At 34.5% G+C, this 27,345-nt stretch overlaps 1 protein-coding gene across 5 annotated transcripts in view; it reads left to right on the top strand.

Moving 5' to 3' along the window:
• Positions 1-27,345, top strand: part of LOC124642905 (hemicentin-1) — a 470,700-nt gene that overhangs the window by 298,732 nt on the left and 144,623 nt on the right. For all 5 annotated transcript variants that reach the window (XM_047181655.1, XM_047181654.1, XM_047181656.1 and 2 more), the window contains exon 4: positions 22,187-22,341. In XM_047181655.1, coding sequence (XP_047037611.1) covers positions 22,187-22,341 — 155 coding nt within the window. The remainder of the gene's footprint in view (positions 1-22,186; positions 22,342-27,345) is intronic.

Here is a 27,345-nt window from a genome sequence, read left to right as displayed (position 1 = left end):
CGTCAGCCCAATATGCTGCCACAGCGAGAGTACGGCCGGATGCGCTCATGAGGTCCACCCGCGAGCAAGTTCCAGGGTACAGTGCATAATGTATATAGAGCATAATGTATCTTATTGTAGTTATTTTTAATCCTTAGATAGATACTTAAGTCGTGAAAAAGCTCTAACAAAAAAAAATGATTCTTCTTTATTATATAAGTATAGATAGCTGTTATTGATAAGGTTTAAAATAACCTAAACCTACCTTAAATGCATCAGCTGTTAACTAAAACCCATAAGATACCCACAAGGCCACAGGATCTCATTACCATGTTTTATAGCTAGTTTTATGGGACCCCATAAATAAGCTCTGTAAGGTCCCTATATTCGGAATGTCACCGATGTTTGCAAACTTATGGCTTGTAAGGTAGACAGTTTTATGTTGAAGTGTGAATCTTTGGGTTTAGTTGTGATCTAGGAATGAAATTATATTTATTACTGTTATGTTCTGAAGACTGAGTCGTGAATGAGTTGAGAATGACCTTCTATGCAGAGATTTCTCAAGGTACAGTGTTGTTAGTCTTATTTCAGGGTTAGATAGCTTATTTATTATTTTTTAACCGGATGCGTAAATAACCTGCTACTTACTGTGTACTTGTACTTTGTCATTATATTTTATCAGGTTCAGAGTTACGAGCGAAAGGGACTGTACTACACAAGATCTTAATTTTGGATTTCTTTACTGGCAATATTCTTAAGTAGGTAGTATGTGTTGGTATATCTTTTCTCAAGACTATATAAATAATTCAAAGCAAAACAATATTTTGTACACAAGCCATTCATTACTAATATTTAGAACTATGTATATTATACCATGCATATTTAGATACAATTTATTCAAGATGGAATCTCAACATATATGTAACGTAAAGAAATATCTGAAGGATACATTAATAAACGACAATTCAAACATACAGACAACACACAAATCATATCTTACACAAATATATCTGAATTAATTTTAAATGTGACCTTACCATTCAAGTTTCAACCTTAAAGAACTTAACAATACAGTCTAAATTAATAACCTCCTATACTACATACTAAAACTGAAACATGTCATGCAAAATTGAACCCTATGCCTAAGAGAGAGAGTTAGCCTATAGAGTTGAGATTTCATTGATAGGAAAAGTTATGTCTTCAGTGTGTTATAGTACCATAAACTATATTGCCTTTGGCCCCATACCAGTAGTAAGTACTTGATTTTATATTTCCATAAGGGATGATGGTTTCCCTTTATGGGGTCCTCTGATATGGGTTAAGGGGAAGGATTAGAGAGGGCAGAAAGTCGCTTTAACCATGAATAGGGTCTTAAAATTAAGAATGTGGTTAAGATATTGTGGTTTACTTTAAAAGGATGGGTGGCTTTTACTTATACTTATACTTAATATATAAGACTATACTAATACTAGCTTTCATCCGCGGTTCCACCCGTGTACAGAGATAACAGCTTCCCGGATGGTGCCAAAAACTCTCCTACGTCTTTCTTGCGAATCTAAGCTGAGCTAGCTCCAGTAATTGTCAGCCTAATCAATTCAGCCGTTTACTCGTGATGACATGACCAAGGGATTAGGGATTCATTTTAATAAACCTCTATATCTATACTTACATAAAAATGCGATAGTATATATCCGCTCTCTGTCACTCTTAAATTGCTAAACTGAGATGGTATTAGGTCTAGAGACAGATATCCTGGAAACGGATATAATAAGCTAGCTTTTATCTGGGTGTTGGAAATACTTCCTTCGGAATGGGGTGAAGTAACGGGCAGATTGTATGAGTTTGTGTGTATATTACTTAAAAGAAGATATTTGAACCAAACGCTTATATGTTCAAGTTCTACTCAACAAAATAACAGAACTTCATTTAACTATTTACTTTATATTTTCTTGTTTAATTACTATCATCTTTATACCAAGAATCACCACAAAGAATGAGGTTTTACATTGTTTCCCAGAATTGATTCTATCCTTAAAGCTTCTAGGAACTAGGAACTATTATACAACCTTACCCTTAAGTAGGGTCGATCCGGTTAACCATTTATGACGAGCATACCACTTGTATAGCTTAAATATTTCAAGCTATAGCTGAACATTGTGAACATCAAGCTATATTTAGTAGGTCATAAAACGTCTCGGTATTGTTTGTGGGTAGTTGCATATTCAGGATCTTAAATGTCTATATTTGTCACAGATTTTTTGTTGTTGGGTAGATGTAACAGATAAGACACCTCTTAACAATTATTCTTTGCAAGTAATCGTAAAGTATAACTTTATTTTCACTGCAAACATAGATAAATACAAGGTGTTGATTTGCATTTGTGCCATACTTCAGGAGGAGGACATAAAATACGTAAATAATCGATTGGAATTACAGTTAACGGGAAATAGCTAATATGCGCTGCTTTTTATGTCATTGTAATGTCATAGTATTTCAGAAATAATCCAATTTTATGAATGAAATTCATGAGTGATCGTTGCGAATGCTTTGTGTTTGCGTTTGTGTGAGGGCGCAGCACAGTTTTGAGGCCAGTAACACACGCGCCGAGTTTGAAAACGGGGTGTCAGTGAACCTGGCAGATCATTGTCTAGCAGATCAACTTTTTTTTTGAGTTCTTATCGCATGCAGATGAGTTCTATAGTTCCTGATAGTTTTCAGGAATAGTTCTACCATTTTCAGCTGAAAAACGATAGTTCACAAAATGATCTGCTAACTTCCGGTAGCAGAGCATTTCTCAGAAAATAAAAAAAAAACTGAGATATTGTCACATAAAGATGAGTTCCATAGTTCCTCATACTTTTCAGGAATAGTTCTGGCGTATTTCAGCTGAAAAATATTTTTTTTCCCAATTCACGTTTGAGTGTTAAAAGAGCATGAATAAAGATTAAAGTGTTATTTTCAAAGTTAAATCCAGATAAAAGGGCGACAACTCATTTGTTTTCGATAGATGCTTCATGAAACTGTAATCTAGACTTCAATTCAAATCTAGAACTATCATTAAAGTATCAGCAGAGCATGGCTGAAAGTATGAAACTGTGAAATTTCACATTTTAATATGAAAAAATATCCAAAAAAATATTTTCGCGGTTCCAATTACTCTAGGAGGCGGGAACTATCGCGTTTCTGATAGAAGAATACCAGCACCATTATATAGAAGCAGATTCAAACCCAGAACTCTCACTAAAGTATCAGCAGAGCATGGTTGAAAGTAAGAAACTGTGAAATTTCACATTTTAATATGAAAAAAATTTTTTCGCGGTTCCAATTACTCAAGGAGGCGGGAACTATCGCGTTTCTGATAGAAGAATACCAGCACCATAATATAATAGCAGATTCAAACCCAGAACTCTCACTAAAGTATCAGCAGAGCATGGTTGAAAGTAAGAAACTGTGAAATAACACATTTTAATATGAAAAAATATTCAAAAAAAACATTTTCGCGATTCCAATTACTCTAGGAGACGGGAACTATCGCGTTTCTGATAGAAGAATACCAGCACCATAATATAGAAGCAGATTCAAACCCAGAACTCTCACTAAAGTATCAGCAGAGCATGGTTGAAAGTAAGAAACTGTGAAATAACACATTTTAATATGAAAAAATATTCAAAAAAATATTTTCGCGGTTCCAATTACTCTAGGAGGCGGGAACTATCACGTTTCTGATAGAAGAATACCAGCACCATAACATAACAGCAGATTCAAACCCAGAACTCTCACTAAAGTATCAGCAGAGCATGCTTGAATGTAAGAATCTATGAAATTTTACACTTTAATATAAAAAAAAATATTTTCGCGATTTCAATTACTCTAGGAGGCGGGAACTATCGCGTTTCTGATAGAAGAATACCACCACCATAATATAACAGCAGATTCAAACCCAGAACTCTCACTAAAGTATCAGCAGAGCATGGTTGAAAGTAAGAAACTGTGAAATAACACATTTTAATATGAAAAAATATTCAAAAAAATATTTTCTCGGTTCCAATTACTCTAGGAGGCGGGAACTATCGCGTTTCTGATAGAAGAATACCAGCACCATAATATAACAGCAGATTCAAACCCAGCACTCGCACTAAAGTATCAGCAGAGCAAGGTTGAAAGTAAGAAACTGTTAAATTTCACGTTTTAAAATGAAAAAATATTCAAAAAAATATTTTCGCGGTTCCAATTACCCAAGGAGGCGGGAACTATCGCGTTTCTGATAGAAGAATACCAGCACCATAATATAACAGCAGATTCAAACCCAGAACTCTCACTAAAGTATCAGCAGAGCATGGTTGAAAGTAAGAAACTGTGAAATAACACATTTTAATATGAAAAAATATTCAAAAAATATTTTCGCGGTTCCAATTACTCTAGGAGGCGGGAACTATCGCGTTTCTGATAGAAGAATACCAGCACCATAATATAACAGCAGATTCAAACCCAGCACTCGCACTAAAGTATCAGCAGAGCATGGTTGAAAGTAAGAAACTGTGAAATTTCACGTCTTAATGTGAAAAAATATTCAGAAAAATATTTTCGCGGTTCTAATTACCAAAGGAGGCAAGAACTATCGCGTTTCTGATAGAAGAATACCAGCACCATAATATAACAGCAGATTCAAACCCAGAACTCTCACTAAAGTATCAGCAGAGCATGCTTGAATGTAAGAAACTGTGAAATAACACATTTTAATATGAAAAAATATTCAAAAAAATATTTTCTCGGTTCCAATTACTCTAGGAGGCGGGAACTATCGCGTTTCTGATAGAAGAATACCAGCACCATAATATAACAGCAGATTCAAACCCAGCACTCGCACTAAAGTATCAGCAGAGCAAGGTTGAAAGTAAGAAACTGTTAAATTTCACGTTTTAAAATGAAAAAATATTCAAAAAAATATTTTCGCGGTTCCAATTACCCAAGGAGGCGGGAACTATCGCGTTTCTGATAGAAGAATACCAGCACTATAATATAGAAGCAGATTCAAACCCAGAACTCTCACTAAAGTATCAGCAGAGCATGGTTGAAAGTAAGAAACTGTGAAATAACACATTTTAATATGAAAAAATATTCAAAAAAATATTTCCGCGGTTCCAATTACTCAAGGAGGCGGGAACTATCGCGTTTCTGATAGAAGAATACCAGCACCATAATATAACAGCAGATTCAAACCCAGAACTCTCACTAAAGTATCAGCAGAGCATGCTTGAATGTAAGAATCTATGAAATTTTAGACTTTAATATAAAAAAAAAATATTTTCGCGATTCCAATTACTCTAGGAGGCGGGAACTATCGCGTTTCTGATAGAAGAATACCAGCACCATAATATAGAAGCAGATTCAAACCCAGAACTCTCACTAAAGTATCAGCAGAGCATGGTTGAAAGTAAGAAACTGTGAAATAACACATTTTAATATGAAAAAATATTCAAAAAAATATTTTCGTGGTTCCAATTACTCAAGGAGGCGGGAACTATCGCGTTTCTGATAGAAGAATACCAGCACCATAATATAACAGCAGATTCAAACCCAGAACTCTCACTAAAGTATCAGCAGAGCATGCTTGAATGTAAGAATCTATGAAATTTTAGACTTTAATATAAAAAAAAATATTTTTATAAATATTTGTTTGAATCTGCTGTTATATTATGGTGCTGGTATTCTTCTATCAGAAACGCGATAGTTCCCGCCTCCTAGAGTAATTGGAATCGCGAAAATATTTTTTTTATATTAAAGTGTAAAATTTCATAGATTCTTACATTCAAGCATGCTCTGCTTATACTTTAGTGAGAGTTCTGGGTTTGAATCTGCTGTTATATTATGGTGCTGGTATTCTTCTGTCAGAAACGCGATAGTTCCCGCCTCCTTTGGTAATTGGAACCGCGAAAATATTTTTCGGAATATTTTTTCACATTAAGACGTGAAATTTCACAGTTTCTTACTTTCAACCATGCTCTGCTGATACTTTAGTGAGAGTTCTGGGTTTGAATCTGCTGTTATGTTATGGTGCTGGTATTCTTCTATCATAAACGTGATAGTTCCCGCCTCCTTGCGTAATTGGAACCGCGAAAAAAATTTTTTCATATTATAATGTGAAATTTCACAGTTTCTTATTTTCAACCATGCTCTGCTGATACTTTTGTAAGAGTTCTGGGTTTGAATCTGCTGTTATATTATGGTGGTGGTATTCTTCTATCAGAAACGCGATAGTTCCCGCCTCCTAGAGTAATTGAAATCGCGAAAATATTTTTTTTTTATATTAAAGTGTAAAATTTCATAGATTCTTACATTCAAGCATGCTCTGCTGATACTTTAGTGAGAGTTCTGGGTTTGAATCTGCTGTTATATTATGGTGCTGGTATTCTTCTGTCAGAAACGCGATAGTTCCCGCCTCCTTTGGTAATTGGAACCGCGAAAAAAATTTTTTCATATTAAAATGTGAAATTTCACAGTTTCTTACTTTCAACCATGCTCTGCTGATACTTTAGTGAGAGTTCTGGGTTTGAATCTGCTGTTATATTATGGTGCTGGTATTTTTCTATCATAAACGCGATAGTTCCCGCCTCCTTGAGTAATTGGAATCGCGAAAATATTTTTTTTTATATTAAAGTGTAAAATTTCATAGATTCTTACATTCAAGCATGCTCTGCTGATACTTTAGTGAGAGTTCTGGGTTTGAATCTGCTGTTATATTATGGTGCTGGTATTCTTCTATCAGAAACGCGATAGTTCCCGCCTCCTTTGGTAATTAGAACCGCGAAAATATTTTTCTGAATATTTTTTCACATTAAGACGTGAAATTTCACAGTTTCTTACTTTCAACCATGCTCTGCTGATACTTTAGTGAGAGTTCTGGGTTTGAATCTGCTGTTATATTATGGTGCTGGTATTCTTCTATCAGAAACGCGATAGTTCCCGCCTCCTTTGGTAATTAGAACCGCGAAAATATTTTTCTGAATATTTTTTCACATTAAGACGTGAAATTTCACAGTTTCTTACTTTCAACCATGCTCTGCTGATACTTTAGTGAGAGTTCTGGGTTTGAATCTGCTGTTATATTATGGTGCTGGTATTCTTCTATCAGAAACGTGATAGTTCCCGCCTCCTAGAGTAATTGGAACCGCGAAAATATTTTTTTGAATATTTTTTCATATTAAAATGTGTTATTTCACAGTTTCTTACTTTCAACCATGCTCTGCTGATACTTTAGTGAGAGTTCTGGGTTTGAATCTGCTGTTATATTATGGTGCTGGTACTCTTCTATCAGAAACGTGATAGTTCCCGCCTCCTTGAGTAATTGGAACCGCGAAAAAATTTTTTTCATATTAAAATGTGAAATTTCACAGTTTCTTACTTTCAACCATGCTCTGCTGATACTTTAGTGAGAGTTCTGGGTTTGAATCTGCTGTTATATTATGGTGCTGGTATTTTTCTATCATAAACGCGATAGTTCCCGCCTCCTTGAGTAATTGGAACGGCGAAAAAATTTTTTTCATATTATAATGTGAAATTTCACAGTTTCTTATTTTCAACCATGCTCTGCTGATACTTTAGAGAGAGTTCTGGGTTTGAATCTGCTTCTATATAATGGTGCTGGTATTCTTCTATCAGAAACGCGATAGGTCTCGCCTCCTAGAGTAATTGGAACCGCGAAAATATTTTTTTGGATATTTTTTCTTATTAAAATGTGAAATTTCACAGTTTCATACTTTCAGCCATGCTCTGCTGATACTTTAATGATAGTTCTAGATTTGAATTGAAGTCTAGATTACAGTTTCATGAAGCATCTATCGAAAACAAATGAGTTTTCGCCCTTTTATCTGGATTGAACTTTGAAAATAACACTTTAATCTTTATTCATGCTCTTTTAACACTCAAACGTGAATTGGGAAAAAAAATATTTTTCAGCTGAAATACGCCAGAACTATTCCTGAAAAGTATGAGGAACTATGGAACTCATCTTTATGTGACAATATCTCAGTTTTTTTTTTATTTTCTGAGAAATGCTCTGCTACCGGAAGTTAGCAGATCATTTTGTGAACTATCGTTTTTCAGCTGAAAATGGTAGAACTATTCCTGAAAACTATCAGGAACTATAGAACTCATCTGCATGCGATAAGAACTCAAAAAAAAAGTTGATCTGCTAGACAATGATCTGCCAGGTTCACTGACATGAAAACGGGTAGGTGGCATTGACGAATTTCCGGAAAAAAAAAAAAAATTCGTACCAATTTTTTTGTTGATTTGGGTTGAGAATCATTAGTATAATTACGTCCTTGACTATGGCACGGATGCAAATCAACAGCTTGTATATTACCTACTTAATTAACATGAACCCTTAGAAATATAAATTAAGATTCTTATATTTATAATTATTAGTACCATTCAAGTCCGTAAGTACTGAAAAAAATCTCCCAAAATTACCAATGAGTAGTGACTACTCAATAGCAAATAATTGAAAAAGAATATTACCTAACATTAACCAACTTAAAAAGAGTCAAACCCGCTTTTTCTCTCACACTAAGGTGACCATATCGCTAGCCATAAAAAGAAACAACAGCAGTTAACCACACATCCGTCATTCCATGGGCATTAAGGTTTAGTTCTAACGAGAAAAATGCCATAAACCTATGGTATAACAATTCTATGGATCACGGGAAATTATTTCCGCTCGTAATATTTTTAGTGTTTACCGTAAAACTGTGGTTCGCCAATATGTCGCGGCTATTAATATGTTTTCAAGTAGTTTTACGGTGACATAAAGATTATGGGAAGTGCTTCGTTGGTATAGTAGCAGTATGCGACTGGTGTTCACAAGGTCTAAAGTTCGATCCCCGAGTCGGATCAAAATCGTTCATCAGTCACGCTTTAAGGGCTGAATGAAAAAACACAACGTGTATGTAGATAGAGGTTTTTATCCGAGTTTGCGAAAAAGTTCTCTCGAGATGCTTCTAAAACAGCATTTAGTATGACAACAAATGAATTAAACTTTCATTTAAAATCTATATCACTCAACATTATAATTCAATTCAATTCAATGTATTTATTTGTGAGCATAGGTATACAGAAACGTCTTAAAATTAAACATGTTAGAGCTCTATGTTCTACCAAATGGAATTGGTGTACAAATAATTTTAATCCTATTGAGTTTATATAAAATCATAGTGTTTCTATTTTATCATCTATACATATAATAAAATGATAGGAAAGTCAAAACTGTACATTGAATATTTTTTTAAAAGAATACTTGCGGGGTGATCTATTATCGATTCTGAACCCAAATATATAGTTTTTAGAATTTTTGTCTGTTTGTCTGTTTGTCTGTTTGTCTGTATGTTTGGTCTCACTGAACTCGAAAAGTACTGCATAGATTTAAATCAAATTTTGCATGAATATTACCTGGGAACCGGTTCAACATATAGGATATATATTATCACGCTATCACCTACGGGGGATGAGCAATGAACGATAATTTCGGTTAACGTTTCTGCAACAGCGGGTGCAATAATGACACATATTTGAATGTTGAACTTTGTAAGTTTATCGGCCTATTATCAATCTTTACATAGAAAATAACGCATTTATAAGTAACTTGAGCAAAAAACTGAATTTAAAGAAATGATATCCTAAAATTATAGATGAAGAAAATCATGCAGAAACAGATGTGCCATAAAACAGGTAGTAGGTAAAATATCAATGAAAACAGACTTCACTTTGTCATGGTATGTTCTTACTTTCAAGAAAAAATTATATGACAACGTGTGTATTTCGCTACTATAAAAACACTACAAGAAATATCAGCGCATCATCAGGGACATTTTTATAATTCTTTCACCATTAGAAAGCTACATTATCTGCGAGTAACATAGGGTATATTTTATACCGGTGCGGGCAGTAGTTCCCATGGGAAGTGGCACCCACGTCCCGAAGAAATTATGAACTTCCCCACATTCTTAAAAAGTCTACATATGTTGTTCTGACATAATATAAGCTATACCTCTCATAAACATGAATATCCATTGATTTCATCCAATAACAAACATGCATCACACTGAAAGTGCATTGCGAGTCTAAGATTTTATTATTATAAAAAAAACATTGTAATTAATATTCAAACATCCTTAAAAATAAGTTCCTGGTTTTAATATATTACATTATTTTGAATTCACTTACATATAAATAGAAGGTCCTTATTAATATACTTTTTGAGTAATGAAGAATGTAGGCAAAATACGACCGAAAACATTGTGTCACTTCTAAAATTAACATCAATGGGAATAACTACCTGTCACAATACGTCAACAAGATGTCAACAGAAGACAAGAGTTCGTTCGTTCTGAAAACGTACAAATTACGCGTCGCAGGCCAGAGACATACTTGCTTTCAACTTCTGATCACAAATCATCGAGCTAAGAATTATATCACAAATACACCGTTTACAATTACGAACAGTCACAGTCAGACCCACGGACTGAGTAAAAAAAAACATCTTTTATATAGCTACGTTTATATCATTTATATTATTCAGTTACTAAGACAGAATTACTATCAAACGTGTTTTTGCTAAATGTTCTATTAGTTTTTGCAAACATACATTGCCAACTCTGATCTCATGGAGGTGGCGCCTGGGTGTCACCACTGTGCGGACTGTGCGACCTATCGCACCCGGCCCCGGTTTAAACCATGATCTGAAGCGAGAAGAAATGGGATGACAAAGAATGAGGCGGCGGAGCGACTGAAAATTCCCAACTCTCATCCCAGCCACTGCGGTAAGACACCACGAAAGCCGGATGTCGAGAGACGACTCCCGGCCACCGTAGGCGTGAGCGATTAGTTTTGAGTGGGTCATCGACCTTCCGGCTTCTGGGAGACCCGTTATTTCACGCGCCCCTCAAGGAGATTCAGCAAACCCCTGTGAGGCCCACTAGGGCCAAAGCTTGGCACTCCCTCACGCTGCTCAAACTGATGGCTGAGAATTACGTAACTTTCCAGGATGCCATGCAACGTGTTGCAAATGCCCAGGCCTTTGGGAGCTTGGTAATCCTTTTCTCCACCTTAACTTGAGTTTTGTGGTACATGAACAAATTAGAATAGTAATGAATTAGGTCATCTTCATCACGTATTTACCAACTCTTAATGTTCATCATGCACACCCGCTTCTCTAACTTTATTGAAGGATCACTAAAATTGTTTCAGTTAGTTTAACTACGCTACTATAGCCCGTTGTCAAACCTTTTAATATCAATTCTGTAGAAGTGTGAATATCGAATGTGTAATGTATAGAATTTCCGTTTGTGCATTGCACAAAAACCAACGTTATGATTTTCGAGAAGTCAAAAGAGTCGGCCGGCTAAGAATTATATTCATCGTTGGTTAATTGAATACATTTTCAGAAACCACAATAACAGTAGGAACCAAAGCGAATGATCGCTTCATAGAGCTCTGATTTTCTCGAGGCGATCAAGTCAGTTCTGGTCTGTTCGCTCATCAGATCTTTGAAAGCGGTTCGATGATAATATACTGTTGTCCTGTTTACCTACGTGTGACACATAATATGGTATTTAAATGTCCTCCGCAAGAGAGCGAACCTTTGTGCTATTTATAAAGACGAAATTTTACCGTTGTGCAGTAGTGACGCACAGTATACACAGCACTTATGTTTCTTCTGATCTGCTGGCTCCACCAAGAAATGACAATTTGCGAGCGTACATTTTGAAAATCTTGGAAGAACTGCAGGCTTCAAGTGCCAACACACGAATTGGACTTACTCTCTCGGACGTATACTTTACCTGATCGTGAACTAATGCAAACATTTCGGTGGAATTCCAACATAACATAGTGAGTGAGTGCACAGAAAATCACCGAAATACAAGTAGTGAAACTATGCGCTTGCCTGATGACTCAGTCATCATCCACCCAGCTCCTCAATTGTGTGGGTGTTGGCTTCCAGTCAAACCGAATCTTTTTGAGTACCATATTTACTTGGAGTGCCTATCTGATCTCTTCAACCCAGTGAACTAGACACCGCGTTATCCGTAGTAAGTAAAACTGTTTGACAGACTTTCTTTCTGGCTCCTGATTTGTCGCAGCTGCTGCAGAAAATGTACAAATGACAACTTTGTCAGACCTTTGTTTTATGTGAGAATTACGTAATAATTTTCCAAATCGGTTGATTAGATCCAGAGATTTCCTCAACGTCACAAACTTTACTTCTTTTGTTTAGATAAATAGTCACACGTCGTCGACACCACCTTGATTGATCAACCCGTGCTGCTGCTAAGTGGTAATCCTAATTATATTGTTATGTAAAAGAATACACCTACGCTACGGCATAAGTAGTATTTTGACAATTCCAAATTGCCCACGCAGACGAAGTCGCGGGCAACAGCTAGTTTAGAAATATATCAACTGAGTAATATGCCTTATCTATTAGAAATATACTTAATCTACGTTTAAAAATACTAATATAATCACTTACCACTGCTTAGCACTCAATAAATTTTACTTACAGTAAACAAAAACAAATTCCTAAACTAACAACTATTAACAAACCAAAATACAGACAACATAACAAACTAAACACATACCTGTATCGAAATTGGAAACAATATACAAATACACACATACACTAATACCAAGCAAACCAATGGTATGACCACAAAGCCAATCCTACCGGCCCGATTACTGCCACAAATCAAAGGAAACTAGTTCTTATTACAACGTGTTTAAGGTCCAGTATTTTGATATAGATTATGATTTTGACCCTTCAATATTGAGGGATGGAAATTGAAATATAATTTTGGATTGACGTGTTATATGTTTGTTGCGTAGTGTGATTAGAATTTTATGAGTTTTGAGGTTTCATTTGATGCAGCTGGTTAACGATATATTACATTAGCCCGCGGTTTCACTCACATCCAAAAAGTATGCAATATGTAATTATTCTGATACCTAAGCTATATTACTGCCAAGTTTTATCCAGATCCATTTAGCAGCTTTTGCATGAAAGACGAACGAATTCATATAATGGCGGGACTAATGGCGGGACTCCTTTTCACACACGGTCGGTTAGCCCCACGATAAGTTATTAATTAACTTGTGTTACGGGTGCTAACACAACTGATAAACTACATGTAGCTACATATATACATAGTTATAAATACATATCATAACACCCAGACCACGGCCAACAAGCATGCTCATCACACAAATGTCGACCGAACCAGGAATCGAACCCGGGACCTCAGGTTCGGCAGTCCGGCTTGGTGACCTTTGCGCCACAGAGGTCGTTAATTAAAATTATATATCTACATATAAAAATTATCGTCTTTATTCAAGTTAATAGTAACAGCAATTTTAAGAATACTATAAATCTTCGATTGAACAAGCCAGCATTTAAAAAAATTGCCCTCCCCTCAAAAGTCTCCTAACTTCAAAAAAATGTCAGCATACTATAAGAACAAAAACTGACATTTAAACAATCATTCTACCCCCATATTACAAGCACTAAAGATATTACAAAGTTCACCGCGGTTCCGACAAATGGTCTAACTGACATTCAACCTTTTTTCAAAAAAAGTATCCATTGTTGCCAACAGTGAATTTAAAATCTCCCCGGAAAGTATGGCCCTGTAATTGTTCTTTACTTTGCAAGTTCATTTTTTGCAGCATTTGTGGGTCTTTTTGACTTTAATGGAGTTTAGTTTGAGCTGCTTTGAAGTTTTGGACCTGAATGTATTTTTATCTTAGTGCATATTTTTTCCCCAGGGATTTGTCGCAAAATGTTGACTAAAATCATTATCTTTGCCAAACAATTCAAGGGATGTGTGCTTATATACGCACTTAAACACACATGGAGTAATGCGTTACTAGTAATATAATATTTAATTAACGAAATTCGCGAAAATTCATGAATATATATTATCAACATTGAATATTGAAGACAAAAAACAAAACAAAACAAAAGTGTTTAAAGTATCTTTATTTCACTACTACATCAAAAATATAACTTTTGTATCATTGTTTACACCTATGTATATACCACTAACAGTTTCACAGTATTAAATTTCTCATTTCACAAAACAATACCCAATCTTTGAGCAGACCTTAAGCTGGCAGCCCAGTCTCGATATAACAGCCAATAGTTTTGTTCGACGGCGTCGTTCCGCTCCGATGACGCACGAAATCGCCCGAAGGCGCCCGATTGTTTCCTAGCTTAGAGACGTTTTATTATCATAGGGTTATAGGTGCCGTGTTTGTATTGGGAATAGAAATATTTTACATTGGGTATTTTGAAATCTTATACTTGCAGTTTTTCGAAAATAAGTTCCTTTAAAGTAAACTGTTGAACGGATTGAATCTAATTTGCGTACCCATATAAAAACTAGCCTTTAGTTTTTCTTTATACATTAACAAATATTATACCACTTCAAGATTTTTTAAAATAGGTCTAGTTCATGAGATCAAATCGTCAAATTAAACAAAGACTTTTTATTACTTTATAATTCTCATTTATGTTATAAATGCGAAAGAAACTCTGTCTATCCTATCCAAATTTCAAACCAAAACTACTGAACCGAATTAAATTGGTACACATATTTCTGACATGAGAAAAGATATATGCAAATTTTTGTTCAGATGCGAATACCTAGTATTAATACAAATGAAAACATACACACAATAGGTGATAGCAAACAGAATAGCCAACATAATTTATCTGTCGGGAATCGAACCCGCAACATGATAGTACTCATTACAAGGCGCATACCTGGTTGCATTGTTGTGACTATATGCAAGTAGAGTGCAATTTGCGATGAATTTCCTTTGTTAAATATTGTGGAAAATGTGGGGAAGGATTTCTATGAAGTTATATTAGATGTGGATGTGAATATCTACACGTGTATTTTATTTTGAATTTGAAATGCTTGGGATAATAATAAAAGAAATCTAAGCTAGTTATTTTTAAGTTTTTGACGTATACTTTCTCTATATCGCTCTAATCGAAATAATCGCGACATGTCTTCTAAGTGACTGTGATTTAAGTAACAAGGAAACAAATAGGTATCCAAAAACTTGTACGTGTACGTTTTTGGTACCTATCTTTTCTCAAAAGCACAATCTTCCATACACATATTAGGATTTAGAGCGATTATTTATACCCACTGCCATTAAAAATCTTATAAGATGGTATGTACGGAATTCTTCATGCACCAGTCCCAATATTGTATTCTTGGTTCGACTCTTTAAATACCACTAAAAAATACAACTGCTGATGGTAAAATTACCTCATGTAGAAGCCGTAGAAGCCTCATAAACATAAACAGCACAGTCACAGACATGTTGTGTTGGCGATGTAACATACTGTGTGCTGAACTGAGCGATAGCCTGCGCGAGCTGATATATGTGTTCCCCGGTCACAACAGCAGAGCTTAGTTGAAAGGATTGTTAAAAGCTGAATTAGCAAAATAGAAGTATAGGTTTGAAGGAATATTCTGAGGCTGTAAAATTTTAATTACATTGCGCTAGACACTTATATAAAAAGAAGCCTATGTCCGTCTTCAAGTCATTGACCAACTTCATGCCAAATATTGATGTCGGCTCTGTTGTAGTCACAAGAAAGCGTAATAAACAATCCACTTACTCATTTAGAATGTTAAGTAGTAAGGATCAGGTCACGGCCAGGAGAAGCAAGCCTTTGACAGAAAATAGTGACACAGCTTAGTATTAATAATGTATCATTGATACAGTCATATTTTTATTATATTACTTTTCTCTCTCGCATTAAAAGCATGAAAAACTCCCACAACAGTATTATAAAAAGACACCATCACCTTAACACAATAACACTATTATAACTAAATAAAAACTCAAACAATTTTCACAATGAAGACCACTTTATCGATTAAAATGTATTGCGCGGAATGCTACGCGGTATGCTACGGCGTAGCTCGTAGCCCGTAGCTCGTAGCGCTACGACCGCGTAGCACACACCTTTAGAATAGAAAATGTTTTACGAGGCATACGTTTTTGTGTGATGTTGTCGGAGGAACATTTAACGCGAATAAAAATGTAGTGGTGTCAAGATTTTTAGTTAAAATTTCTTGGTATTTTAGATCGCGTTTGGGGTTTTTTTAATGTTTTTATACAGGCCCCGAAACTTAACTGATCAGAATAGTTAGGTAAAAACTAGTAGTTAGGCACATAAAAGCACCTCTTTTGGGTGTCAATAAAATCATGATCCAATCTTTCTATGTTCCAAGTTCCAAGATATTATGCGACTTTACTTAAAATTATTGTTATTTTTTTTTTTCAAAATACTTATATTGCAGTAAAAAAAAACTATTATTAATTTCGTGATCTCTGACGCTTTTTTGTCTCAACTTCTAAACACCATGACACGTTATAATTCACATTTATTTAATTCCTGACATTCTCAACACACTCATAACTTAAAAAAAAACATAACACAACAACAAGTGACCCAATTTCCCTGCTGGCAGTGTAAACGCCACAAGAAGCGCTTGTCTGTGGCTTGTAACAAACAGCGCTCACTCAGACCACGGAGAATGAAATCTCTAGCGGAGATGTCATAACGCAACATTTCGTAAAAAAGTAGTAAGAAAATGCGGGTGTTCGGGGGATGAGAGGCTTTACCCAACATCATCTTCCGAGCCTTTTCCCAACTATGTTGGGGTCGGCTTCTAGACTAACCGGATGCAGCTGAGTACCAGTGTTTTACAAGGAGCGACTGCCTATCTGACCTCCTCAACATCGTTAGTTACCCGGGCAACCCCAAACCCCTTGGTAAGACTGGTGGTCAAATTTACTGGCTTCTGACTTCCCGTAACACTTGCCAAAGATGTTCAATGACAGCCGGGACCTACATTTACCGTACCCTCCAAAATACATTGGTATCCAAAGTATACATAGAAAGTCATCTTTAAAACTCGACTTTTTAACAAAAAACGATTAACGATTTGTTTTAAGTTGGTAAGGAAACCGAACGCTGCGTTAGTACTAGTAATTGTTTTTTTTATTTGTGCCAGTCGTTACTTGACCTACAAGTACACGCCTGACCTACCTCATGCCATCTCCACTACATTTCATCCTCCATGCTTGTAACAAACAGCCCTGTCAGTCGGACCGATGTGCGGTTTGCCCGCGAAAACACAACACCTGCCCGTCCTAGGTATTACGTTATCTAGACATTTTATTAGAATTTTGGCTAACTGGGTTTAGCTGGGTAAATTGGCTACTATTTATTTTGGGTTTAGGTTATTTAGACATGAAGTTAATCTCCATAAGTTTCAACTTATAAAGAAACTAATACTGTTAAGTTTTGTGTGCACCGGTGATATGTTGTATTTTCTAAATTCAAACTTCATTCAACCGAGTAAGCTCGAAAAAGTTATTAAGCTAAATCTGACAATATTTTGAGTTAAGCCCCCTAAAAAGCCAGAAAGCCATCACAACCAAATTGCTTTCATAACCAGCATGTACAAAGATTTCCACAAAGTTATATTGCATATACTTTCACCCATCCATAAACTGACCTCAGTAAGCACAATTTTATTACACGATGTTATCTAAATACCTCTACCACAGACTAGAAACACGCCACAGAGTATAAAAAGAGCGAAACTAAAAAGTTCCATAAAAACTCGTTGGAACTCCATCGTGAGTGCATTAAACTATTTAATGGTTAGTAGTAACTAGTTGGCGGTAACTGTTAGTTAAACAATAAGCTGTGGTTAAAACTACGGTTAGGTTTACTGGGGAGGGTTATGAAGTTTTTTAGAATATACTGCGAGAGGATTTTATATTGTTGAATGAGAGCTTTTAGAATATGCGGTGTTTTTTATGTTATAGGAGTATTAAAAGTCTGTTTGATGGTTTGGTCATATCAAAACCTCTTATTTTACTGAAAACAAAGGCAAACTTGTGTTGTGGTATATCAAAACTTTGCTTTTTATCACGTATGCCTAAATTAGGGTTCCTACACCTAGTAATTTGTATTAATTCCATTTCAATAACCTTTTCTTTCCTTGTCTACATAAAAAGGTGTATATATAAAAAGGTGTTAATTTTCATCAAAGATTTATTTACCAGTCAGCTAAACATATCCATTTTTTTTTTCAAATACACTAAATAATAGCCTCACGATGCCTAAATAATACCCAAAACATCCCAGTATTTTCCTATAACTCATGGTCCCCAACACATAATATAGTTTCACTAACAAGCCAACTACTTAATGAATATTGGCTTCCCTCTATCCCTCTATAACTATAAACATTAACTTCTAGCCGTTAAAAGCACCATAAACTAGCTATCTAGCCATCAAGTTGTAAGTTTTTAAATATACCTACTTCAAAGAGAGGAAGTTTTCGTGTTTACGGTCGTGGGGATTTTTTAAACTTAAGTTTATTAGTAAGTGTGGCAAACTAAGATGTACATATTTTATTTTTAAGCTCATTAAGAGTTTAAGTTTTTATATAATCTATGTTATGGGAGTGTTTTATGGTTTTCTCACACGCATTCTCAGTATAATTATAAAAGATTTCGCACACCCCGATAAAATTATATATTTTATTAATCCAAAAGTTGTTTTGTCTGCTTGTCTCTTCAGGTAGGTTATTTACCTACCTGAAGAAAGATATAAAATACAATGAGACCAACTTTTTGGAACCGTGCAACTAGTGTGACGTTTCATTGGAGCATTTAAAGGCCTATTTGAAAATAAAAACATTTGATTTTGAGTTTGAAAGATTCACTATTGGGGAAAGAATTTAATTATAATTTATTCTTAATTTACGTAACTCTACTATATAGGTCCAATTCATTATTACAACATAATCTTATTATTCTAAAACTGCATCTTCCCTTCTTAATTTACCACAAGCAGATTCACTCTCTAACTTTTCAGTCTAAACCGATTATCAAGTTAAACTTAACCTCAACGAATTCAAATATAACGACATAAATTATTCAGCAACAGCACAGGTGCGAGTTGTTGCATTGTTACGAGAACTTCAGTGTTGTTGCTGCAACTGTTGCTTGCTGTTGCTTATTGTGTGATGGTAAATAATAAGCTGGTAGTATATGCTATTGATTTTTGTCGGATAAAATCTTAAGGGAAGCTGCTTATCTTACATAAATAAACGACTTTGGCAAGATGCTTTTAATTGGTAGCTCTTGGCGATGATATTCAATATAAAAGGTAGTTATATAAAAGCCAGAAAGTCTGACAATCAGTCATGTTAAGAGGTACCGAGTTTCCCATTAATGATGTCAGATAGACAATCGTTTCATGTAAACATAGTTAGTAAATGTTGAGATGATGAAATTAATACTTGACTAAACTATGTATTTACTTACATATCGGGTGTGTCGTTCATAATCACATTAAATGAAATGCGTTAATATACTGGTTATTATATGTCGATTAACAGAAATAAAAAAGAAATATACGTAAAAATAAAAAAATGAATTTTTCAAACAAAGTAAATAGAATAAAAATGTGCGAAAATTAGACCACCATATAAAAGTCAGTCATTAGAAACAACTGAAATTCTCCCTTGAAAACTGACAGCTGTCAACTGAGCAAAACATTCGATACTCCTAACTTTATCTCTGCTTTACACATGATGTTGTAAATTATAAAAACGAAAAATGACTCCTGTGGTTAAACCACTGAATGGATTAGGTTATTTTTTTTACAATTCGCCATAGAATATCATAAAGTATATGTGATAGGATTTAATGTGATTATGAACGACACACTCTGTATATATAAATGTATGTATATCTGAACATGCTGAAATCATGAAAAATGAAAAAAAATATGAACATAAACTTGGTTTTTTTGCAGTCTATCATAATGTAAACCTTATAATATTACAATCCTTTTCTATTGCAATACATACACCATACACAAAAACAACCACAAATAGTACAATTTAATCCAATTTTTCAATCTACAGCAATAAATTACACAAATAAATTGTCCACCTGTACTAAATAGAAAGGAAATAAAAAAATGGCTTCCTCCGCCGACGGGCAGTTAATTTGTCGATGCCACTTCCAGGCAGTCGGTTTAAGGTCCTTAATTGTATGTCCCGGCTTTGTGTATTGTCTGTTCGTTTATAGATCTGTGGGAATGGTCATTGGGTTAAGTTTTTAGGTATTTTAGTTAATATTTTTTTTGGATAGTGGAGCCTTTTTGCAGTTGTGAAAATAAGAAGGACTGCTATTTGACAGCCAAGTTTGTTTTTTTTTTATTTTGTTGAAGTTTTTCTTCAGAAAAGAGTGGTACAGACATAGTTGCGTACCGATTCGTTGACAATATAATGTCACTATAAGTAAGACTTTGTAATATTTGTAAGACATCTTGGTCTTAAGATCTGTAAGTAATCATATAAAACAACTTCGGCTATTAAATTCTGGAATCTGCACCAACGGTTTTTTTTAGTTTATTACTACAATTTTTATAGACCATACCTACTATATACAAATGCCTTATTTTATCAGATTAAACCTAATTTATATATCTTCTTTTACCCACTTAAAAACTGGACATTTTCGTAAAAACAAACATTGTCATCAATTATTCCGTCGTGAAGCGGAGCGTCCGAGCGTTTGAGTCATCAGCCTGCTCGGCTGATTAGCGGCCGCTCTATAATGTCATTAGTCTGTAGTCGGCTGCTTTATTCTGTAGTTATGTAGTGTAGAAGATGCATAGTGTGTTTAATACATAAATAAGTAAACTTTAATCTAATGTTTAAAGTTGAACAGTTGGTTTCTATGTTTATTTTCGCTAAACTCAGGAAGTCCGGAACCGATTTTAAAAGTGCTTTCGGTGTTAGATAGACCATTTACAAGGATATATGTAGACTATTTAGACTATTTACTTTGGATGTATTGATGGAAACGTATCAAAACGAAAACACACATATACAAGAAAATAATATTAAAGTGAGATATTTTAGTTTCGCAATTCACTTAAATTTCACGTTTTTAATTTCATAATGCACATAAATATGAGCGGATTTGAGGATATATAAAATTATGAGGACATTAAATATTTTATTTTCTAGCTCTGGTTTCGAGTCAATTTGAGATTCAATATTTGTATGCAGTAGTTTAATATTAAAGATTCAGATTTAGATAAAGCTATTACATCATACAAATTCGTTATTATAATAGTTATTTTGAGAAAAAGTATCCCCGATTTTATTAACTTCAACATAAGTTTTCAAACCTTTAATTCTACACCAATACTGAGTAACTATAATTTGTAAAATGAAAAAATCGAGTAAATTTCGAATAGAGATCCTCCTTTTTTGGACTCAGCTAATAAAATTCGCAAAAGCAAGTATCGAATCTTGGACCCCAAAACTCCCGTTGACGTAACTAAAACAAAAATCCCAAATTCATCTAAAACTAAAAACAATTCGGTCTCCTAGTCCCAACGCACAGAGCTATCAATCTATTAGACAGTCCACTTAATTAACTCAAGCTGGTCCTAACTTGCAATCTCACTGAAGGCCCATTAGCTGAAGGTTTTAGATGAAAAAAAAACACGTAAATACGCCCAATGCCCAATGAAGTTCCAGATTTGGACTTTTTTGGATCATGACTTGTTACTTTGAAAAAAGGGATTCGATTTTCGGAGTAGTTAAATTTATTCTCATTAAACGCGAATGGTTAGTAAGGAATTGTTTTATATGGAGTGTACTCGAAGTTGTCAAAAAGCCCTTTCGTCACCACTATTCCATTTAACCCATACGGACATCCTGTACGAGGAAATTTGAAAGAGGTACCGGTAACCAAAAAGTTATTTTGAACCCGCTGTCGCCACACCATCAATTTCACGATACCTACTTTAAAGGTATATTCTAATTTTAACTGGTTTCATCACCAATCAATTTGTCGTTTCTAACACTTTTTTTACTTATTCATCTGTACTGCCCAAAAGTTTATTTTATTTTATTTTATTCATTTACTTAGATATTAACAAATGACACATTTTTTCATTGTCAATTTTGACACTTCAAAATACTTGTTTTGTTTATAGATCTATGGTACCTATACTAGTTCAAACCAGTTTCACCACATGTCAAATTTGACACTCCTAACATTTCTCTCTCTTTGTCCACAGAGTAACAATATCGTACTCGAAGAACATGACGTACGCCGAGCTGGTCATCAATGACGTGAAGCCTGAGGATGAGGGGGTCTACCGCTGCGAGATCACCTACCTTCAAGTTGGGGAGGACTGCAATACTGTGCAGATCACAGACTTTCATACTTATAGTAAGTACTTTTGTAGTTTTTTTAAGTGGCTTTGTATTTTAGGGTGCGAGGACTATTATGTGCGAACATTGTAATGATATAGAATGAGACAGAATTATTTAAACCAGTATTACTCTTAGAGGCCATAGTGCATCAATGAATATGCATAAATAATACTTTCAAGAACAATCATTTATTGCATATGCCATAAATGATGATATGTTATGATGATTATGAACTTTTAGGTCTTATGTCTTTTAGATCTGCAACACGCTATACCTGTAGTTTTCTTCAGTAATTCGTAATCTCACTTGAGTATCGACTTCTTTCTAAAGTCACGAGTAATCTATAAAACTGTCCATACTCAGAAACTTCACCCATGAACAAAAAGAAACAAAACTATAACAGGTTCCTATGTTATTGATAGCCTCAAATTATATCAACTTTAGTTTCTAATCGCTACAATTATTTCAACAACAGCAGCACAAAATACCGCAAAATTCCAATTTCGAAACTTAATTATAAGCGCATTAAAACTGAAACTAACTGAAAAATCAAAACAATTAACCATTTCATACTAGCGAACTATGTTTCTGCACACTGCAACTAAACTGTCGGCCGACAGTTGACGGTTAGAAAAAATAAAAAAGAAAATCTTGATTCCAATGAAAGATCTTTGTAGTTTGCGTACTATTTTCATGATGATGTCCTACCTAGCCATAGCTGTTCTCATGTAAGGAGATTAGCCAACTGCGCAAGACATATTATATTGCACAAGCATTTGCGCAAACACAGGTGCACTCACTATTCCTTCACTCTCATAGCCCGATGCGACGGCAATCCGACACCACCGGGACCGACATTTACATGCTCTCCGATGCACGGGTGTATCTATCACCAACTTCCAGGCTCCGGGCTGCTTTGTGAAAGCTTCTAAAACCCAAAAAGTGATTTAGGCCCGACCCGGGAATCGAAACCGAGACCGCGTGTACAGCAGCCACACTTGTGACAGCTAGACCAAAGAGACAGTTTTTCGCCTTCCTACTATCGGCCGATTAAAAGTCTGCAGTATACTCTAAACCGTTTTGCCGTTATTTTCTTTGTTCACAACTATAAGTAACTTGTGATAGTTAGTGTTAGTGCTGGCGCAAGTAGTGCGGGACATATCGCGCTCATAAGTTGTGTCAACATGACAGCCAATCAGACGGGCGGGTGGTGTAGTGATGAGGGAACTTCGATATCGATGGTTGTTGTTTAGTTTAGAATATATGGTAGGCTAGGGAATTAACTACTAGTGTTTTTTATACTATTGTCGTGTTTGAAATTATTTGAGTGGAGTTTTTTGGTGATTATTTTGTTTTGTTGTAAAATAATTGCGTGCAAGCGATATTATTCATTAGTAGTTGACAAATTATGGTTGCATATGGTTATATCAACGCGTTAGTTTACTCTACTTTAATAATATTTTTATAGCTCAGCCTCAATGCAAACGTTCAATAATTCATAACAATAAATAATAACAACTAGACAAACGTCAAAGTAAAATTTAATTTTATAATATTTGACGGACTTCAATTTGTCAAGCGGGCAGATAAAGTATTATTTTTCGAACTTCAACCAAGTTTGAAGTTTGCAATATCCATAATTTAATGATTGGTAATAAATTTACAGAAACTAAAACTTTACTTATTTATGTCTGAGAATGTTTATGTAATAATATAAGTATATCAAAGTATTCAAAGTTTCAAAATGTTTGCCCCCTTTTAGCGATCAAAAACTTTGTTTGATTGCTAGTAATTGATTAATGGGCTGGCTATCGATTTAATTTATTATGGTTAATGAAACTTCGAGTTTTATCGATAACTTTATCGGTAATTCTGCATACCTGTTTTATAATACTATACATATTCGTAGTTATTTTAGTCCATTAAAAAAATGTTACATGTTTTTTTGCTTGAAACCACAAAAATGGGAGTGGGTAAATGTTAAAATCCAATTTAACCCGTCATATGCCCAGATACCTACAATCGATATGCCAGGCACAATTAGTTTTCTATTGTTTTATAATGAGCGAGATTAATGAAGTTTTACACCTCTATGTATTAAAAATACACAAATAAATTATGGCTATCGACTTATCCCATCACTAGTAGACGTTAGGTTCTCTAGGATATTGCGCTCTACCCGCCTCGGGCCACTCGATTCACAAGGTGCCACGCACTCCATCTCTGTCTCACACACGGAACTAAACATATTGCATCCCTTTCCTTCACGAAAGCATACGTCTTTTCTATGAAACAAATGGATGTGAGATATTTTATTTGATACTTGACTGTTTACGATGGGTTTTTCTTTAGATTACAGGATATTTTCTTCCCGAGTTATTTATGGGAAAGTGTTATTTTCTTTTGGATAGGTAAATAAGGAGATATTTTTTTGAAATAGGATTGGGACTTATTCTAACGCTCTTGTGCACAGGAAGGCGCTTTTTGATCCCTCACTGTTATTTGTATGGCAGTCGTTACGGCTAGTCAGAAGCCAGAAAGCCTATCTTCTAGTCTTACCAATGGGGTATTCGGGTTATGGGCTTATCGGGTTTCCCGTGGGGTGGGTAGGTCAGATAGGCAGTCGCTCCTTGTAAAACACTAGTACTCAGCTGCATCCGATTATACTGAAAGTCAACCCCAACATATTTGGGAAAGGCAGATGACTATGTTATATAACTACATATATTATGGCTGTACCATCAGTATAAGCTTACGTTTGCTGTCGTATTTTGGTACAACGATGAAAATACGACGATTTTAAAGTGTTTGTCAAAAGTGCATGTTGATATATGCGAATGAAGTCGTGAGCAAAGCCTAGCGAGCAAAGGAAAACAAAATATCGTCCGTGTGGAGTCTGTGTCAATATGAAACTGAGGCGTTTGGTAACAAATAGAGAAGGATCTGTTTTCGATGAATTTTTAGAGAAGAAAGAAAAGATAAGATAAGTTCAAAGGTAAAGATAGTCGTCTTTGTTAGGTTGAGAAGTTAATGTGAGATTGTGTTTTGTTATACCTACTTGAAATATTGGAAAACTGCGTTGATGACAGTTATCTAAGATTTTTTTATATCTTTTTTGTTATACATATATAAGTCGGTGCCCATAACGAAGAATATATTTATCTATGTATAACTAAAATATAAATAAACTTAATGATATATACTGACTAAATGACTTCTCGAATTTGCTCTAACATCGTTAAGTAATACTATAAAAAATGTTTACATACATAATTGAAAAAAATTACACGAAAATTATTATCAGCTAAGCTATTAAAACGCCAAAGGACATTAATATTCAATAAATTAAATGAACTAAAGACTTTAGAATTTGCATATAAATGTGATTAAAGATTTTATCACTATTGGTTTTAATTAAAAAATAATTACCAACGAACACAGCTAGTTAGTTATTGAAAAAAGTTTCGATAACCTTGTGGTTTTAGATTCGAAAAATTATCCTAATGGGATAAATGCAACATATTTTATTTTTGCACCAAATATGTATGATCATCACACTAATATAATGAAAAGATGTCTATTTAGTGTTTGACCACTATATCTGTTATCTAACCATTTGTGACGCGGTAGCTCTTAAACGGATGAACCGAATTTCATGTCTTGTAATTTTTTTTTCTTAGTTTAGTGTAACTTGTTAAATGTTATATATAATGGACGATTAATATTTTGAAAAATACTATATTAATACCGTAGTAATTAAATCCATGAGAGCTTAATCATCGCAAATATTAATTAAAAAAACGAACGAAAAATAATTTTCTCTTTGAAAATATTTTGTTTATTTACATCCAAAAATCCAAAATCGCTAGAAGGGACGTACTTTGAAGATGCATTGCAGACAGAATTAACCCTATACTTGCCGTATCATTTCTAATTCTAAGCTTAACCCTTAAACGCCGCGAGCCAAGTGAGGGTTGTTCAAGAGATGGGTCGAATGTACCCTCCAGGTATTTTCAAAATCTTTGGGTTTATTTATGTTTCAAGGTATTAAATTATTCGTGGATAAATTGTAAATGATGTCGGTAATACACCATGTTATTTGAGATGTAATAAAATAATCTATGCTAATGTAATATAACAGAGGATTTTTTTGTTTGTTTCTATTCTAAAAGCTCCGAAACTACTGAACAGATTTGAAAAATTCTTGCACTGTTGGAAAGCTAGACTTTTCCTGAGTAACATGGCTATATTTTATCGCGGTGGGAAAACGTCTAGTTTGTACTAATAGGGTTTTGTAACTCCTTATGAATGTATATTGAGTGTCTTTTCACGTAACTTTCCCAGATAAAAGTAACCTGAAACATTGCCCAAGGTTTCCTTTATTTCCATACCAAATTTCATCTAAATCGGGTTAGCAGTGAAGGGAAAACTGTGCATTATTAAGCAGGGATGACTAAATACGGCATATATTAGTCGTAAATACTAGAACCCAGACTTTATGGCGCGTGAAAGAATTACAAATACATACTTATTAGTAATTCAGTAGAGTGCTGATAAAATACTTGAATAAGTATGTTTAATAGAAAGTTTTTGAGACCCTAGAGAAACAACCGAATCGTGAAATCTAATTAATTGTGAGGACCCTAAATCAATATTGACTCCATTTAATGAAGTGAAAAAGTTTTTTTACTCTCAAAGAAGTGATTTTGGATTTTTTTTCTTCCTTTGTTACTTAAATAGGTTATAATTTTTAAATTGTTGTAACTTTTGATCTTTGCTCTTTGAGTATTGAAAATTCTGTAAATAAATTAAATCCTTTATCGGTTAAGACAAAGGCCTATTTATAGATTCCTAATTTTACTTTTCCTAAGCTTTGGTATTAACAGCCTTTAAATACCCAATCTCTTGTTAAGATTTTATAATTAAATAATTTACTTTGTTGAGTACTACATTCTACCTTTAAAAAATCTGCTTACGTATACACGAATTTAAACAAGTATCTATACGTTAAAATTCCGCT

This window comes from Helicoverpa zea, chromosome 26, assembly GCF_022581195.2.
Source record: "Helicoverpa zea isolate HzStark_Cry1AcR chromosome 26, ilHelZeax1.1, whole genome shotgun sequence".
Lineage (NCBI taxonomy): Eukaryota > Metazoa > Arthropoda > Insecta > Lepidoptera > Noctuidae > Helicoverpa > Helicoverpa zea.
The sequence above is the reverse complement of the archived record's forward strand: the minus strand, read 5'-3'. Positions and strand labels throughout refer to the sequence as shown.